This window comes from Oncorhynchus masou, chromosome 24 (assembly GCF_036934945.1).
Source record: "Oncorhynchus masou masou isolate Uvic2021 chromosome 24, UVic_Omas_1.1, whole genome shotgun sequence".
Lineage (NCBI taxonomy): Eukaryota > Metazoa > Chordata > Actinopteri > Salmoniformes > Salmonidae > Oncorhynchus > Oncorhynchus masou.
Genome location: NC_088235.1, coordinates 79,666,045 through 79,684,083, shown reverse-complemented (window position 1 = coordinate 79,684,083; position 18,039 = coordinate 79,666,045). Strand labels below are relative to the sequence as shown.

Here is an 18,039-nt window from a genome sequence, read left to right as displayed (position 1 = left end):
CATCCATTCAGCTATTCTGCATCTCACAAAGACACGGCTGATGGAACAAAAAATCTGACATTTGGACTCATCAGACCAAAGGACAGATTTACACCGGTCTAATGTCCATTGCTCATGTTTCTTGGCCCAAGCAAGTCTCTTCTTATTATTGGGGTCCTTTACTAGTGGTTTCTTTGCAGAAATTCGACCATGAAGGCCTGATTCACGCAGTCTTCTCTGAATAGTTGATGTTGAGATGTGTCTGTTACTTGAACTCTGAAGCAATTTTTTGGGCTGCAATCTGAGGTGCAGTTAATTGTCAATTTCTGAGGCTGGTAACTCAAATTAACTTATCCTATGCAGCAGAGGTGACTCTGTGTTTTTCCTTTCCTATGGCGGTCCTCTGAGAGCCAGTTTCATCATAGTGCTTGTTGGTTTTTATGACTGCACTTGAAGAAACTTTCAAAGTTCTTGACATTTTCTGGATTGACTGACCTTCATGTCTTAAGGTAATGATGGACTGTCATTTTTCTTTGCTTATGAGCTGTTCTTGCCATAATATGGACTTGGTATTTTACCAAATAGATCTATCTTCTGTATACCATCCCGAAAATGTATAACACATCTTCTGTATACCACCCCTACCTTGTCACAACACAACTGATTGGCTCAAATGCATTAAGAAAGAAAGAAATTCTACAAATGAACTTGTAATTAATTCAACTGCTGTTAATTGAGATGCATTCCAGGTGACTAACTCATGATGCTGGTTAAGAGAATGCCAAGAGTGTTCAAAGCTGTCATCAAGGCAAAGGGTGGCTACTTTGAAGAATCTCAAATATAAAATATATTTTGATTTGTTTAACAGTTTTTTTGGTTACTACATGATTCCATATGTATTATATCATAGTTTTGATGTCTTCACCATTATTGTTGATACTTAAAGGGGTCTTTAAAATTCAAAATCAAATAGCAAAATGATCCTTATTATTCCATATAGCTTAGTAGAACCCCCTTTTAGAGATTACCTTTGGAGATTACTGATGTTACTGTCCCCGTTATAACCAAAAAATGGTGTGTGTATGTGGTTGTGTGTGTGAAGCTGTGTGTGTGCTGTGCTGCTTACGTGTCTGGCATTCAGCACTAACAGAGAGCAGACAGACATCCTAAGCAGGTCTGTCAGCTCGCCCAGCGTGCTCTGGTAGTGTGGTATCAAGCAGCGGTGATGCGCTGGGCTAGCAGCACCTCATCAGCAGGTGCTGGGGAGCAGAGGTGACAGATGGCAGGCCTCTGGAGGGCTCTCTCTGTCTGTCTCTCTCTCTCTGTCTCTCTCTCTGTCTCTGTCTCTCTCTCTCTCTCTGTGTGTGTGTCTCTCTCTCTGTCTGTCTGTCTCTCTGTCTGTCTCTGTCTGTCTGTCTCTGTCTCTCTCTTTCTCTCTCTCTCTGTGTCTCTCTCTGTCTCTGTCTCTGTCTCTCTCTGTCTCTGTCTCTGTCTCTCTGTCTGTGTCTCTCTCTCTCTCGCTCTGTCTCTCTCTCTCTCTCTCTCTCTCTCTCTCTCTCTCTCTCTCTCTCTGTGTCTCTCTCTCTCTCTCTCTGTGTCTCTCTCTCTCTCTCTCTCTCTCTCTCTCTCTCTCTCTCTCTCTGTCTGTGCCTCTCTCTGTCTGTGTCTCTCTCTGTGTCTCTCTCTCTCTCTCTCTGTCTCTCTCTCTCTCTCTCTCTCTCTGTGTCTCTCTCTGTGTGTCTCTCTCTCTCTGTGTCTCTCTCTCCGTGTCTCTCTGTGTGTCTCTCTCTCTGTCTCTCTCTCTCTCTGTCTGTGTCTCTTTCTCTCTCTCTCTCTCTCTCTCTGTGTCTCTCTCTCTGTCTCTGTCTCTGTCTCTCTCTCTCTCTCTCTGTGTCTCTCTCTCTCTGTCTCTGTCTCTCTCTCTCTCTGTGTGTGTGTGTGTGTGTGTGTGTCTCTCTCTCTGTGTCTCTCTCTCTCTCTCTCTCTCTCTCTCTCTCTGTAGACGTGATTTGTTTCTGTAATGTGAATCATATATTTAGCTGCCGATGCGAATGTGTGTAACATAGTCTGCTTTGTAAGTAATAACATCCTCAAACATACACCCACACACACTACCAAGACAAATGTAACTCACCCTTACACTATTATTCCCACACTTCATGTTATATACCCTACATACTTCTATTCCCTCTCCATCTACTTGCATCATGGGGCCAACAGAAATTAAACACTACAAAGGTCACCTTTTCTCCCTAATATTCCACCATACTTGATTCAATCTTTTTTTCCTTTCATAAATGGACTCTGTGGAGCATTAATTAGAGTAGACAATATGGGAGAAGATGAAGCACCCGGAACAACCAGTACACAAATAAGCAGGAAGAGAAGGGAGAGAAGCGTCCCATAATCAGTCAGTGGCGGAGGGAGGGAAGGTGGCCCAGTGCTGATGATAGGTTGGAGGAAATGACAGTAGCAAACTGCGAGCAGCGTGGACATGCATCAATATGGCTGCCTAACGGGATTGTAGGCAACTAATCAGATTAGGGGTCACTTTTGCCTGGGCAAAGATTTTTCTCCTTTCCACCCTCGCTGGCTGAGTTACGTAAGTGAAACCGGAGAAGTGGATTTCACCGGGGAGAGGAGTGGTGGATTATGGGGTTACTCCATGCTTTTATTACCCAGAGAGACAGACAGTGGATCTATGTTGAGTTGAAACCCTTCCATTAAGGGTCTTTTCTATGCCATATCCTCAACTAACCTTACTGGTGGAAACCCAAAGGATCGGGGGTCCCACTGTTAAAAACACTTTATGTTGGGGTTTAAAGACAACTCTCCAGTCTTTCTACATACTATTTTGCCTGCTGTGTGGAGGCCTACTTAAGATTTCCTTTCCAATCCTAACCCCTTGTCTTGATGAAACATGCTAGCTGCTGTAGTCACCATGAGTATGCTAGTGGAATATGCACTGTACCATACACAGAATCAGAATGAGTTATTCTAATTCCATGATACCGCACTTCTCCAAATGTTGACTTCTCCTCTCCCTCACTCCCCGAGAACCAAAGCCAGCAACTCCCCACGGTTTTGGGGTGAACTAATACATGCTGATGGAGTTTCAAGGACACCCTAGAGGTAATGGATAAAAGAAGGAGAAGGGAGGGATGGAGGGGAGGAGAGGAAAAGGTCAATGGGAATTTGGTAGGTCTCTCCATTGGGGAGGTGAATAATTGTGTTGTACTTCATCTGTGGACTGTCTGACCACCGTGATCAATAAGGTGAGTGAGTGACAGCTGGGGTGAGCGTGGTGGAGAGTTGGCGCGAGATAGAGGGGCCAGGAATGCTCAGGTTAGCGTAGAGTGGTTGGCTCATTGGGCTGGAGGCAGGGCTGGTCTAGACATGGACTGATGATGGTTGTGGTAGGAACTGCCACAACAGAGTCGTAATGCGATGGGAATCCTCCCACTTCCGGCACAATGCTGCTTTCTTCACTGATACTTATGACTGTTTTATCTAGTGCTGTCTGATAGAGTAACTCTCAGGTGATTTGGGACTATTCTCCATGGAGAGAATGTTGCACTGTATCAAGGGCAAATTCATCATAAGCTAAGGATTGGCTCGGCTGGCAAAACTGGTGCAGATATAATGATGTGGGTATAGTGTACAAATCAAGACATAAATTAAAATCTCTCTCTTCAAAGATATATTGCAGATCCATTCCTAGGGAAAATTACAATGATCAAGATTTTAAAGGTAGACTCAGCGATATGACATGTATGCAGAAAGTAAACAACACGAGGCTCAACTTCTCTGCTGTTTTGGTCCCGTGGCTCCCACACTGTATGAGCATGAAGCGAACCGTGCACATGCGCAGATATTGCGCGCCAACAGAGAAGGGCGACATCTTACGAGCTCCAACCGTGACTTTTATCGTATTTATGTTGATTTTTTTTGTACAGAAAGTTCATACTATCATCACATAATTTTTTTTTTTTTACCTTTATTTTTACTAGGCAAGTCAGTTAAGAACAAATTCTTATTTTCAATGACAGCCTAGGAACAGTGGGTTAACTGCCTGTTCAGGGGCAGAACGACAGATTTTGTACCTTGTCAGCTCGGGGATTTGAACTTGCAACCTTTTGGTTACTAGTCCAACACTAACCACTAGGCTACACTGCCGCCCCATAATGACCACCAAGTACTTCTGGACATCAGTTCGACAGCTGTTCCACGACTCAGCTATTCCATTGTTCAACCCTATTCCTTTGTTTCATAAGCTACCAAAACGCCACCTGCGAGATGGAATCCTGGTAAAATTGAGGCAAAGAGAACTGAACGGCACTCCTCAGCGTTCTATTGGCAAATGTTCAGTCACTCAAGAATAGCTTTGTTCGAGAGTCTCCTATCAGAGAGACTTGAAAAGCTGCAATATTATGTGTGGCAGGGATTGCACACGATAACGGATTACAAAGGGAAACCAAGCCGTGAGTTACCCACCGATGCAGAACTCCCAAACACTCCCAAACATCCCAAACATTTTTGAAAATTTATTACACACAAAAAAAATGAAATATTACATTTAAGTAGGTATTCAGAACCTTAACTTAGTACTTTGTTGAAGCACTTTTGGCAGCGATTACAGCCTCAAGTCTTCTTGGGTATGACGCTAAAAGCTTGGTACACCTTATTTGGAGAGTTTCTCCCATTCTTCTTTGCAGATCCTCTCAATCTCTGTCAGGTTGGATGTGGAGCGTCGCTGCACTGTTATTTTCAGGTCTCTCCACATATGTTCAATCGGGTTCAAGTCCGGGCTTTGGCTGGGACACTCAAGGACATTCAGAGACTTGTCCCCAAAGCCACTCCTGCGTTGTCTTGGCTGTATACTTAGGGTCGTTGTCCTGTTGGAAGGGGAACCTTAGCCCCGGTCTGAGGTCCTGAGTGTCCTGGAGAAGGTTTTCATCAACGATCTCTCTGTACCTTGCTTCGTTCATTTCCCTCAATCCTAACAAAAAAAAACATCCCCGCAGCACGATGCTGCCACCACCATGCTTCACCGTAGGGATGGTGCCAGGTTTCCTCCAGACGTGACGCTTGGCATTCAGGCCAAAGAGTCCAATATTGGGTTCATCAGACCAGAGAATCTTGTTTCTTTAGGTGCCTTTTGCCAAACTCCAAGCGGGCTGCAATGTGCCTTTTTCTGAGGAGTGGCTTTTATCTGGCCACTTTACCATAAAGGCATGATTGGTGGAGTGCTGCAGAGATGGTTGTCCTTCTGGAAGGTTCTCCCATCTCCACAGAGAAAACCTGAAGCTCTGTCAGAGTGACCATCGGGTTCTTGGTCACCTCCCTAACCCAAGGCCCTTCTCTCCCGATTGCTCAGTTTGGCCGGGCAGCCAGCTCTAGCTTTTTCCATTTAAGAATGATGGAGGCCACTGTGTTCTTGGGGATCTTCAATGCTGCAGAAATGTTTTGGTACCCTTCCCCAGATCAGTGCCTCAACAAAATCCTGTCTCAGAGCTCTACGGACAATTCCTTCGACCTCATGGCTTGTTTTTTGGTCTGATATGCACTGTCAACTGTGGGACCTTATACAGACAGGTGTGTGCCTTTCCAAATCATGTCCAATCAATTGAATTTACCATAGGTGGACTCCAAGTTGTAGATGATCAATGGAAACAGGATGCGCCTGAGCGCAATTTCGAGTCTCATAGCAAAGGGTCTGAAAACTTATGAGTAAGGTATTTGTTTTTTATTTTTAATACATGTGCAAAAAATTCTACAAACCTGTTTTCACTTTGTCATTATCGGGTATTGTGTGTAGATTGATGAGGGGGAAAAAACAATTGTATCCTTTCTAGAATATGGCTGTAATGTAACAAAATGTGGAAAAAGTCAAGGAGTCTGAATTCTTTCCAAATGCACTGTATACACACTCACACTACATTGACACTCCCACACATTCACAACACAAACATACACACACACACTTTTACACTCAACATTTGCTGCTTCTATTCTGTTCTTTATTTTACACCTATTATTATCTATCCTGATGCCTAATCACTTTACCCTGCCTTTATGTACACATCTACCTCAAATACCTCTGCACATTGATCTGGTACGGGTAGTCCCTGTATATAGCTTCATTCTTGTGTATTTTATTTTATTTCTCGTTACAATTTTTATTCTTAAACTCTGCATCGTTAGGATGGGCTCGTAAGCAAGCATTTCAAGTCTACACAAGTTGTATTCGGCGCATGTGACAAATACGATTTGATTTGTGAGAGTGATGTCTTGCATTTCAATAACTGCAGCTCTAATCGTGGCAGCGTAATTTCGCTACGCCTACCTTTTAATTCCTATTTTATGCAAACTCAATAAGGATATGGAAGATACATTTGACATTTTAAGTAAGTTACAGGAGCAATTAGGTTTAAGTGACTTGCTCACGGGCACATCGGCAGATTTTTCACCTAGTCGGTTCGGGGAATCGAAACGGCAACATTTTGGTTACTAGCCAAACGCGCTAACCGCTAGGCTACCTGCTGCCCCTACGTACAATAGAGTAGTGTGTTGAGTTAACCCCAGATCCTTCCATCATTACCTCTTCCTTTCTCCCTAAATGTATCCCTGAGGACATGGGGAGATCGGAAGGACTTTCTGCCACAGTGATAGACACATCTTTCCTTCAACTCCTCCTAGAGGGCTGATGGATGAGATCGCACTACATGGCACATGCTGATGGGAATGTATCGCCCTGTGTGTCTGTGTGTGTCTATTTTCAACCTGTTTGGTTGTTTCTGTAATAAATCAATGTGCCCTGGAGCCATTGACAGGAGAGGAGGCAGCTTGCTGGGTAAATCAAGAGAGCTGCTACCCTGCATTGAAGGCTTGTCACTGTGGGATTGGATTTATGTCCAGAAGTCCTAATTCCTGATTTATCTATTTTTAATCTAGCATAAAGAACTGACCACGGTTGCCTTCATTAGGCAGAAAATGGAAGAAAACGAGTAGAAACAGAATGGTGCTATCTAAACCTGTCCAATAACAAATTCTTATTTTCTGTTGCAAAATGTTTTACTACGGGTTCCACTAATGAATAGGACACGGGCTTTTGCAGCACATTTCCATTCATGAAGCAGTTGCAGACACTTTTCTCCCCTGGTTCTAAACTGGAAGCATGAATTAACCGCATTCAGTTAGAGACACTACAGTCTGGGTGATGGATTTAAGTGTTCTAAAGAGATTCCCAACTCACCTTTTGTATTATTTTTATCCAGTAGTTCTGAAAGTAGAGGTCACGAGCCAAAACTGGTCCCAGAAATGTGCGTACTAAGTCACATATGTGCACCACGTCATTGCTCTTTCTCTCGCTCTGCTGTGTGTTCAACTTGCTAGCTGTCACTCAAATGGCAAGGGACTGAAGCTTATTGGCTAGAACTTGAATTTCTAGGGGGCTGCCCGATGTGGGGGGAAATGTAGGGAAAGTGGCACAGCCCATCTTCCAGAAAAACTGTTTTCAAACTAGGGACTTTGTGGCTGATTTAGGTAAGACAATAATTCTACAAAAAATTATGTTTGTATGAACTACACATTGACACATTTAGCCCAAAGCTGGAGGTTTAAAAATACTTAGTCGCCAAAGTTCCGGAGCATGTCTTTAAGTGTTCTCAGTGCTTTTGATGATTTACTTTTAAGTGAACCAGTGTCAGTGAGAGCACTTCATTTGGAGAGCTTTTAGTTAGTCAGGAGTTCCAGACGAATGAATGGTTCTCTTCACTTGTGGCGGGCAGACAGACATTCATTCTTTTCCAGAACCAGCAGTGTTCATGTAATGTGTGCTATAATGTGCAGTAGTGTCTGCTGTCTGAAGCCAGTCTTTTCTGGTTGTTGATTGATGTTTTCATCACACAAGCCTACTGCCAGGGTCTATCAGTGGGAGGACTGCCCTGGTTGCCTTGGTATGGCTAGATGTAGGAGTGCAAGCAGTGAATCCTATTTGATTCCGAGCTCCCAAAATGTTATTTTCTTAGATGGGCATCATTTTGACCCATAACTAAGGTCTTTCTTAGATGAAGGCGATATACTGCTACAACGATGATGACCTGATCCAGGGATGGGCAAGTCCAGTCCTCGGAGGCTGGAGTGCTGTCACACTTTTCCCCATCCCTAGCAAACACAGCTGATTTAAAGTAATTGCATTCTAAACTAAAGATCATGATTAGTGGTTTATTCAAGTCAGATGTGTTAGCTGGGGCAAAAGTGTGTAACCAAGAACTGGAGTTCCCCAGGCCTGAACTGATCCTTTCAAGTTATGTCCATTTGTGACTATATCAGGGTACTCTATTATCGTAGAGAGCCTGTTTGGGTAGAGGTTCCCATTCACTGCTAGTCGTATCACTTCGCTTATAAAAGACTGTTCTGTTCTTTATTTCTACTGTCTCTGTAGAGCAGTGTTTCTTAATCCTGCTCCTGGGACCCGAAGGAGGGCCCTAGCTCTACACACCTGATTCCACTCTGACCCAGGTCCAAAGGCTTGATGAGTTGATTATTTGAATCAGGTGTGTAGTGCTAGAGCGAAAACAAAAATGTGCACCCCTTTGGAAGCTCTGCTGTAGAGGAATTGCAGGGCAGAATAACTAATGAGCGAGGTGAGTGAGCAAGGTGTCTCTTCACTCTCCTTGTCTCTCTCACCCCTAATTCTCTCACACTATGTCATTCTCTCTCTCTTTTTCTGACCCCCCCCCCTCTCACTCTCTTTCTTTCTCTCATCTCTCCTCCATTAAGTGGTTATTCTATTAATAGGGTCTAATAGATTAATAAATCACAGTGATTGATGACCACCCACAGGACTGCATCTCAATTTACCTCATGGCCAGCACACACACCACCCAAGCTCCAGCTCTCAAGCTATCCTCAGCACTTCAGATGTCCCTCTCGGCTGTGTGCTGCTTGTCTCTCTCATGTTTCTCTGTCTTCTCTCTGTCCCGGCTCAATGCAGTGTCACCTTGAGCAGGGAACGTCTCTCCTCTACTGCTCTCTCTCTCTGTGTGTGTGTGTGTGTGTGTGTGTGTGTGTGTGTGTGTGTGTGTGTGTGTGTGTGTGTGAGAGAGAGACAGGGAGAAACTAATCTGAGCTGTAATGTGATTGAGGCACTCAGGGGCGTGACAGTGATAGGGCCAATGTGGAGAGCAGTCACTCACATTCTTGACAAAATGGCTTCTCTTACAGGGCCAAAATGATGGGCCCCATTATTCACCTCAGCCTGGCCAAACTCTCTTCTGTGGCAGAACCTATAGTAGTTAGTGCGTCTGCTCTGTCAGTAGCTGTTGTTGAGACTTGAGCACTAGTCAGGTTTATTTCTAGGACTACGGTTCCCAACCTGTTCCTTTCCGGGGACCACCAAATAACTGTCAAAAGCTCTTGAGGACCACCATTTTTTACATAAAATATCTTAGTCAATTCTATCAGTGAATGTAACATATGAAATGCCTATTATTACAGATGGATTTTTTGGACAGTTTCTAACATCTAGATGCTCCCAACTGTTATTATGTTTGGAAGACAATTGATATTTTGATCCCTTTTTTGATTTATTATAATTGACTCACAGGTTGGAAACTACTGTCTTAGGAGACAATTACTGTTTGTTAGCATGTCACAGTACGCTTGTATGTTGGCTCAAGTCAGGTCTTACCAGTCATTAATGTCCTGTGTTCTATTGTCATTTCTATGGCAGGTGGGCTGGGAATCAATGGGTAGCATTTGTAAGTCAATCAGAGGCTTTCAATAAGAATGGATTCCACATTCGTTTGATTTTCCATCAATGTGTTAGAAATGTCAAACAGAAGGACTGCTTTGGGTGTTAGAAGTTTACCCTGTTTGCTTTGTGTGTGTTTACAGAATGTCTAATACTAATCCAGTCCCCTCTCCCAACCTCCACCATTTCATTGACCCGAAATGACATCATCAAACCTACCTGACTCATTCATGTCCCCCCCCCCCCCCATGTCTCCTGCAGCTGAAGGCCACCATCCAGTACCTGAGTTTCCAGATCACCCACGACTCTAAAGAGTAAGTTCCTCTCCCTCCAAACCCTTCTAACACTACCAGAGTTGGGATAAATTCCATTTATATTCCTGTCAGTTGCATTGGACATGGGATTTCTCCATAGGGGAAAGTTGTTGAATTCCTGACTTGACTGGAATTTAGGATGGAATCGACCCCAACCCTGTCATCCATCGGTATCTTCTCAGGGCTCACTTTTTTTCCTCTCCACTCATCTTCAACTTGCTTTAGATACTTTGACATGTACACCCTGTATAAAAACAGTATACAAGACATGTTTAGCACTTTTGATTGGTCACATCCTGATCCGTTCAGCGACAGCAAGCACATCATCAGGATGATGTGGCAAGTGACACTTTGCGTCTTGAAAATCCTATATCTTGACTGCTGACATGCAAAACATTTTGGGATTGTATTAACAGTGGACTGAAGGGAGTTTCCGGTGACGTCGTGAACGGGAAAACAGCTTGAAGACGCAGCTGCGACCCAAATGGAAAACTAGCTAACTACTGTAGTACTATATATTAATAGTGGCAAATATTGAACAAAGTGGCAGGAAAAGTTGAATAATGACTTTGTCAAGTAGATACAACAACAAATAATGACAGTTCAAAAGATTCCAGAGGAGACCGGTGAGGACAGAGCCACGGTGTGTGACGACTTGGAAGATATGCTGAGGTGTAACAATATTCGGATCTACCAGGTAGCAGAATGCGTTGAAATAAATGATATGATGAGCTTTGTGAGGGCACTGGTTACGAAGCTGAGAGATACAGAAGCACTGGCAAAGTCCATTATAGTGCGGTTTCTGGACTTTACTGTCAAAGAAACTATTCTACGCCAGGCCTGGGAGCAGAGGCAAGTTACATTTCAGGAGAAAACAATCTACTTTGACCATGATTATTCCCCAGACCTACAGAAGAAAAGGATGTGAGTCCGAGAAGTGATCAAACAAGCTGAGAGGGAACAACATAAAAGCGAAGTGCCCATACCCAGCCCAACTGAGGATGACACTAAACTCAGGCACGAAGACCTTCAGCACTTTTGATGGATGCAATCCTGACCCTGAGGGAGCTGGGAATCACGGTACGGATGGAAGAAAGAAACCGTCGGGAGAGAGATTTCGAGAAAGACCGATGGCAGGTGCAGGAGGCAGGGACAGAATAGTGCTGTCAGATATGGATCTGAAGACATTCATCCAGGAAGACGTTTGAAATGTATTGCTCCACATTACAATATGTGTTTCCACTGAGGTAATGAACACATTGATTTGATATGTAGATGTAGGCCACTTTATTTGGTTTCATTATTGTATGACTTTGTCGACAGATAGTATATATACAGTGCCTTGCGAAAGTATTCGTCCCCCTTGAACTTTGCGACCTTTTGCCACATTTCAGGCTTCAAACATAAAGATATAAAACTGTATTTTGTTTGTGAAGAATCGACAACAAGTGGGACACATTCATGAAGTGGAACGACATTTATTGGATATTTCAAACTTTTTTAACAAATCAAAAACTGAAAAATTGGGCGTGCAAAATTATTCAGCCCCTTTACTTTCAGTGCAGCAAACTCAATCCAGAAGTTCAGTGAGGATCTTTGAATGATCCAATGTTGACCTAAATGACTAATGATGATAAATACAATCCAACTGTGTGTAATCAAGTCTCCGTATAAATGCACCTGCACTGTGATAGTCTCAGAGGTCCGTTAAAAGCGCAGAGAGCATCATAAAGAACAAGGAACACACCAGGCAGATCCAAGATACTGTTGTGAAGAAGTTTAAAGCAGGATTTGGATACAAAAAGATTTCCCAAGCTTTAAACATCCCAAGGAGCACTGTGCAAGTGATAATATTGAAATGGAAGGAGTATCAGACCACTGCAAATCTACCAAGACCTGGCCGCCCCTCTAAACTATCAGCTCATACAAGGAGAAGACTGATCAGAGATGCAGCCAAGAGGCCCATGATCACTCTGAATGAACTGCAGAGATCTACAGCTGAGGTGGGAGACTCTGTCCATAGGACAACAATCAGTCGTTTATTGCACAAATCTGGCCTTTATGGGAGAGTGGCAAGAAGAAAGCCATTTCTTAAAGATATCCATAAAAAGTGTTGTTTAAAGTTTGCCACAAGCCACCTGGGAGACACACCAAACATGTGGAAGAAGGTGCTCTGGTCAGATGAAACCAAAATGGAACTTTTTGGCAACAATGCAAAACGTTATGTTTGGCGTAAAAGAAACACATCTTATCACCCTGAACACACCATCTCCACTGTCAAACATGTTGGTGGCAGCATCATGGTTTGGGCCTGCTTTTCTTCAGCAGGGACAGGGAAGATGGTTAAAATTGATGGAAAGATGGATGGAGCCAAATACAGGACCATTCTGGAAGAAAACCTGATGGAGTCTGCAAAAGACCTGAGACTGGGACGGAGATTTGTCTTCCAACAAGACAATGATCCAAAACATAAAGCAAAATCTACAATGGCATGGTTCAAAAATAAACATATCCAGGTGTTAGAGTGGCCAAGTCAAAGTCCAGACCTGAATCCAATCGAGAATCTGTGGAAAGAACTGAAAACTGCTGTTCACAAATGCTCTCCATCCAACCTCACTGAGCTCGAGCTGTTTTGCAAGGAGGAATGGGAAAACATTTCAGTCTCTCGATGTGCAAAACTGATAGAGACATACCCCAAATGACTTACAGCTGTAATTGCAGCAAAAGGTGGCGCTACAAAGTATTAACTTAAGGGGGCTGAATAATTTTGCACGCCCAATTTTTCAGTTTTTGATTTGTTAAAAAAGTTTGAAATATCCAATAAATGTCGTTCCACTTCATGATTGTGTCCCACTTGTTGTTGATTCTTCACAAAAAATACAGTTTTATATCTTTATGTTTGAAGCCTGAAATGTGGCAAAAGGTCGCAAAGTTCAAGGGGGCCGAATACTTTCGCAAGGCACTGTATATAGTATGTTAGCAAGTCTAAAACTTTTATTTAAAACTGATAAGAAGTTCAATGGGTCGTGTGTGGGGTGGTGGGAGTCCGGGTTTGAGCAGCAACTTCCTAGGATGGGGATTTGACTATTTTGGATCATGGCATCCACACAGACTGTGTTTACTCCAGACAGACAGGAAAGTCACAGTTCTCTGGACATACAGTGGGGCAAAAAAGTATTTAGTCAGCCACCAATTGTGCAAGTTCTCCCACTTAAAAAGATGTGAGAGGCCTGTAATTCTCATCACAGGTACATTTCAACTATGACAGACAAAATGAGGGAAAAATCACATTGTATGATTTTTATTGAATTTATTTGCAAATTATGGTGGAAAATAAGTATTTGGTCACCTACAAACAAGCAAGATTTCTGGCTCTCACAGACCAGTAACTTATTCTTTAAGAGCCTCCTCTGTCCTCCACTCGTTACCTGTATTAATGGCACTTGTTTGAACTTATCAGTATAAAAGACAACTGTCCACAACCTCAAACAGTCACACTCCAAACTCCACTATGGCCAAGACCAAAGAGCTGTCAAAGGACACCAGAAACAAAATTTTAGACCAACACCAGGCTGGGAAGACTGAATCTGCAATAGGAGCAATTATTAGGAAAAGACATACAAGACCACTGATAATCTCCCTCGATCTGGGGCTCCACGCAAGATCTCACCCCGTGGGGTCAAAATGATCAAAAGAACGGTGAGCAAAAATTCCAGAACCACACGGGGGGACGTAGTGAATGACCTGCAGAGAGCTGGGACCAAAGTAACAAAGCCTACCATCAGTAACACACTAAGCCGCCAGGGACTCAAATCCTGCAGTGCCAGATGTGTCCCCCTGCTTAAGCCAGTACATGTCCAGGCCCGTCTGAAGTTTGCTAGAGGGCATTTGAATGATCCAGAAGAAGATTGGGACAATGTCATGGTCAGATGAAACCAAAATATAACTTTTTGGTAAAAACTCAACTCGTCGTGTTTGGAGGACAAAGAATGCTGAGTGAGTTGCATCCAAAGAACACCATACCTACTGTGAAGCATGGGGGTGGAAACATCATGCTTTGGGGCTGTTTTTCTGCAAAGGGACCAGGACGACTTATCCGTGTAAAGGAAAGAATGAATGGGGCCATGTATCGTGAGATTTTGAGTGAAAATCTCCTTCCATCAGCAAGGGCATTGAAGATGAGATGTGGCTGGGTCTTTCAGCATGACAATGATCCCAAACACACCGCCAGGGCAACGAAGGAGTGGCTTTGTAAGAAGCATTTCAAGGTCCTGGAGTGGCCTAGCCAGTCTCTAGATCTCAACCCCATAGAAAATCTTTGGAGGGAGTTGAAAGTCCGTGTTGCCCAGCAACAGCCGCAAAATATCACTGCTCTAGAGGAGATCTGCATGGAGGAATGGGCCAAAATACCAGCAACAGTGTGTGAAAACCTTGTGAAGACTTACAGAAAACGTTTGACCTCGGTCATTGCCAACAAAGGGTATATAACAAAGTATTGAGAAACTTTTGTTATTGACCAAATACTTATTTTCCACCATAATTTGCAAATAAATTCATAAAAAATCTTACAATGTGATTTTCTGGATTTTTTTTCTCATTTTGTCTGTCAATGTTGAAGTGTACCTATGATGAAAATTACAGGCCTCTCATCTTTTTAAGTGGGAGAACTTGCACAATTGGTGGCTGACTAAATACTTTTTGCCCCACTGTATGTCGAAGGGGGATGGTGTATTTTATTTCATTTTGTTTGGTTATTTTCTATGTTCCATTTATCCTTGACCATCATATTGAGCTTAGGAGTGAGTTTCTGCACTTCACAGACATGACTTTTTAAAATGGATTTACATGATGAGGGAGGGGAGTACAATTTGAGGAGGGAGTTATGTATCAACGCAAAACAACAGATTAAACGACTAGTTAATTGTATTAGTTATAATATAAATGTTCAGTTGAACATTTCAAGGAGACCCATGTAACAAAGAATGAACTAAAAAATGAAGAAGAGAATGGGTAGATCAAGTATTTTGTGCATCTTTTCATGGTGTAGAAAAAAGAGGTGTTGCAATCTTATTTAATACATCTGTGTTCTTTGCCAAGAATAAAGTGTTGAAGGATAATCAGGGTAGATGAGGGTAGTGGGGACAGAAATTACTATTCTGAACTTGAATGCATCAAAATGAGGACTGCCCAGGGTTCTTTAAAGTTATCGCAACTGTAAACGTGGACAATGCAAAAGGGATGGTTATTATTGGCGGGGACTTTTAATTGCATACAGAATTACAAGCTTGACCGACTTCCTGCTGAGCACAGTCCACATTCTAAGAAATCTAAAGCCCTGGCTGCCATGATGAATGAACTGGGGCTTATTGATACTTGGCGTTCTATGCATTCCAGAAAAAAATACCCATTTTTTTCTCAAAGGGTCATGGCAGCTACTCCAGAATATACTTATTTTGTATATCCAAGCAGTATTTACATAAAGTAAAGGAATGCAGCGTTGAAAACTATATCGGACCCCAGTCAAGTATGTCTAAAGATACATCTAGGAATAGAGAAGCACTTTAAATGTTGTCTCCATATTGACATAACATATTGTAAAGCAAGAGTTACAATGAACATTTGAAAGATTACTTCTTTTTTTTAATAATGATGTATCATCAATCCATTTTGTGGGAAGGGGCAAAGGCGGTATGTCTGACAAATTAAAGAAGCAGTGTATTGAAAAACAGCAGCGTTTGGAGGATAGTTTAAAGAGACTTGAACGAGAACGTAAACAAACAAGGGAAGATGATACATTGCATAAGTTGAATGAATGTCAACAAAAGTTATATAAGTTATTGACTTACAAAACAGAAGGGACATTTAGATTTACTAATCAAAGATATTATGAGATGGGTAATAGAGACAGCTGGTTTTTAGCCTTCCAGCTAAGAAAAGCCCAGGCTAGCAGAGTAGTCCCTAAGATAATTAATCCCTTCTCTAAAGCAGAAGTCTCAAAACCAAGTGACATTGCGGAGGTTTTTGCAGCATGTTATAAAGACCTTAATGATTCAGCAGAACAAGACCATAAACAAGAAAACATTTGAAGCCTCTTGTCTAACCTAAAACTCACAAAATGATCACAGGAAGATTGGGCCGAAATGACACGGCCAGTTATAGAGAACGAGGTTGAGTAAGCCATCAAGAGATTGCAAAATAATAAATCACCAGGGGACAGATGGATACTGAGGTGAAGACCTTCATTGAGGATATTACCCTGGTTTTGTGCAGAGTATATAACTATGTATTATCAAAGGAAGACCCACCCAAAACATGGTCAATCATAACAGTAATCCACAAGAAAGGTAAAGATCCTTCCCAGTGTAGCTCATTCAGGCATATTAGTCTCCTCCCCACGGACCTGAAATTTACTAAGAGAATTCAGAAACATATACAGTAGGGAAACTGATTAACCCGGTTCAGACAGGTTTTATACTTGGCAGACAAATTACTAACAATATTAGGAGGGTATTAAACATTCAGTCACTGGCAAAGGGTAGACAACAAACAGCGATGCTTCTATGCAACAGCCTTGCTTCTCAGCCTAGATGCGGAGAAGGCATTTCATACGGTTGATTAGTTCTACCTAGAACAAACACTTTTGAGAATGGGATTCATTCCATTGGTTATTAAAGATTAGAGTATGGATCCCCAACCCTATATCCAGGGTTAGAGTGAATGGCTACAGCTCACAATTCATTTCCGAGAATACCTCTTCCTTCATTACCGTTTTTAGGCCCATTACATTGGAGGAAAGTTAAATTGAAGACTGAATGTAAAAGATACACTCTTAAGGTATGGACAGCTGTCCATAATGGCAGAAAGGGTTGATCACAATTGACCCTTTGGTTAGCCCCAGAATTCCGGGGAACCAACAGCAGCAACTGGATAGCAACGGACATCAGGTCCAACACCTCGGAAAAGCTCACGTTTATATTGCATGAAAGCCAATGAGGGCTATGGCAAAAACTGAGAGTTTTCGTCCAAAAAAAACATGTTTAAATTGATAAATAATTTAACAGTGTACCAGAAGTACTTGTCCTTGTGATTCCTGAAATGCATAGCCTGTTGAAGTATTTTTCGAATACAAAATTATACTTTTGTTACATTGTTTTCTAACTCCGCTGCTTAGCTAGCTTGCTAGCCACTCAATAAAACGTATGTTCTCAAAATGTACATTACCAGTCATAAGTTTGGACACAACTACTCATTCAAGATTTTTTCTTTATTTTATTATTTTCTACATTGTAGAATAATAGTGAAGACATCAAAACTTTGAAACAACACATATGGAATCATGTAGTGACCAAAAAAGTGTTAAACAAATCCAAATGTATTTTATATTTGAGTTTCTTCAAAGTAGCCACCCTTCGCCTTGTTGACAGCTTTCCACACTCTTGGCATTTCACTTATTCTACAATTTAGACAATAATAAAAATAAAGAAAAGGTGTAGGTGTCCAAAAGTTTGACTGGTATGGTATATATTTATACTTGAGTCTTCAAAGTAGCCACCCTTTGCCTTGATGACAGCTTTGTAAGGGCTATTTGAACTCCAAGACTGTTGGAAAAGCATTCCTGATGAAGCTGGTTGAGAGAATGCCAAGAATGTGCAAAGCTGTCATCAAGGCAAAGGGTGGCTACTTTGAAGAATCTCAAATATAAAATATAATTTGATTTGTTTACTACATAATTCCATGTGTTATTTCATAGTTTCGATGTCTTCACTATTATTCTATAATGTAGAAAAAAAATAAAAAATCTAAACGCTTGAATGAGTAGGTGTGTCCAAACTTTTGACCGGTACTGTATGTTAGCTAGCTAAGTTAGCAATGTTATGAATAAAACTCCCATCTGCTGTCAACATCAGGGTATGATTTTAGAGCACTTGCTGGCTAGTTTGCTCCAAATATATTTATAGCTTTCAGTCCATGCTGACAGTGAATTTAGCT

General features: G+C 42.0%; 1 protein-coding gene across 2 annotated transcripts in view; it reads left to right on the top strand.

The window, feature by feature from the left end:
- LOC135512759 (DNA-directed RNA polymerase, mitochondrial-like) overlaps positions 1-18,039 on the top strand; it is an 87,641-nt gene that overhangs the window by 55,133 nt on the left and 14,469 nt on the right. For both annotated transcript variants that reach the window (XM_064935104.1, XM_064935106.1), the window contains exon 16: positions 9,998-10,050. In XM_064935104.1, the coding sequence (XP_064791176.1) occupies positions 9,998-10,050 (53 nt within the window). The remainder of the gene's footprint in view (positions 1-9,997; positions 10,051-18,039) is intronic.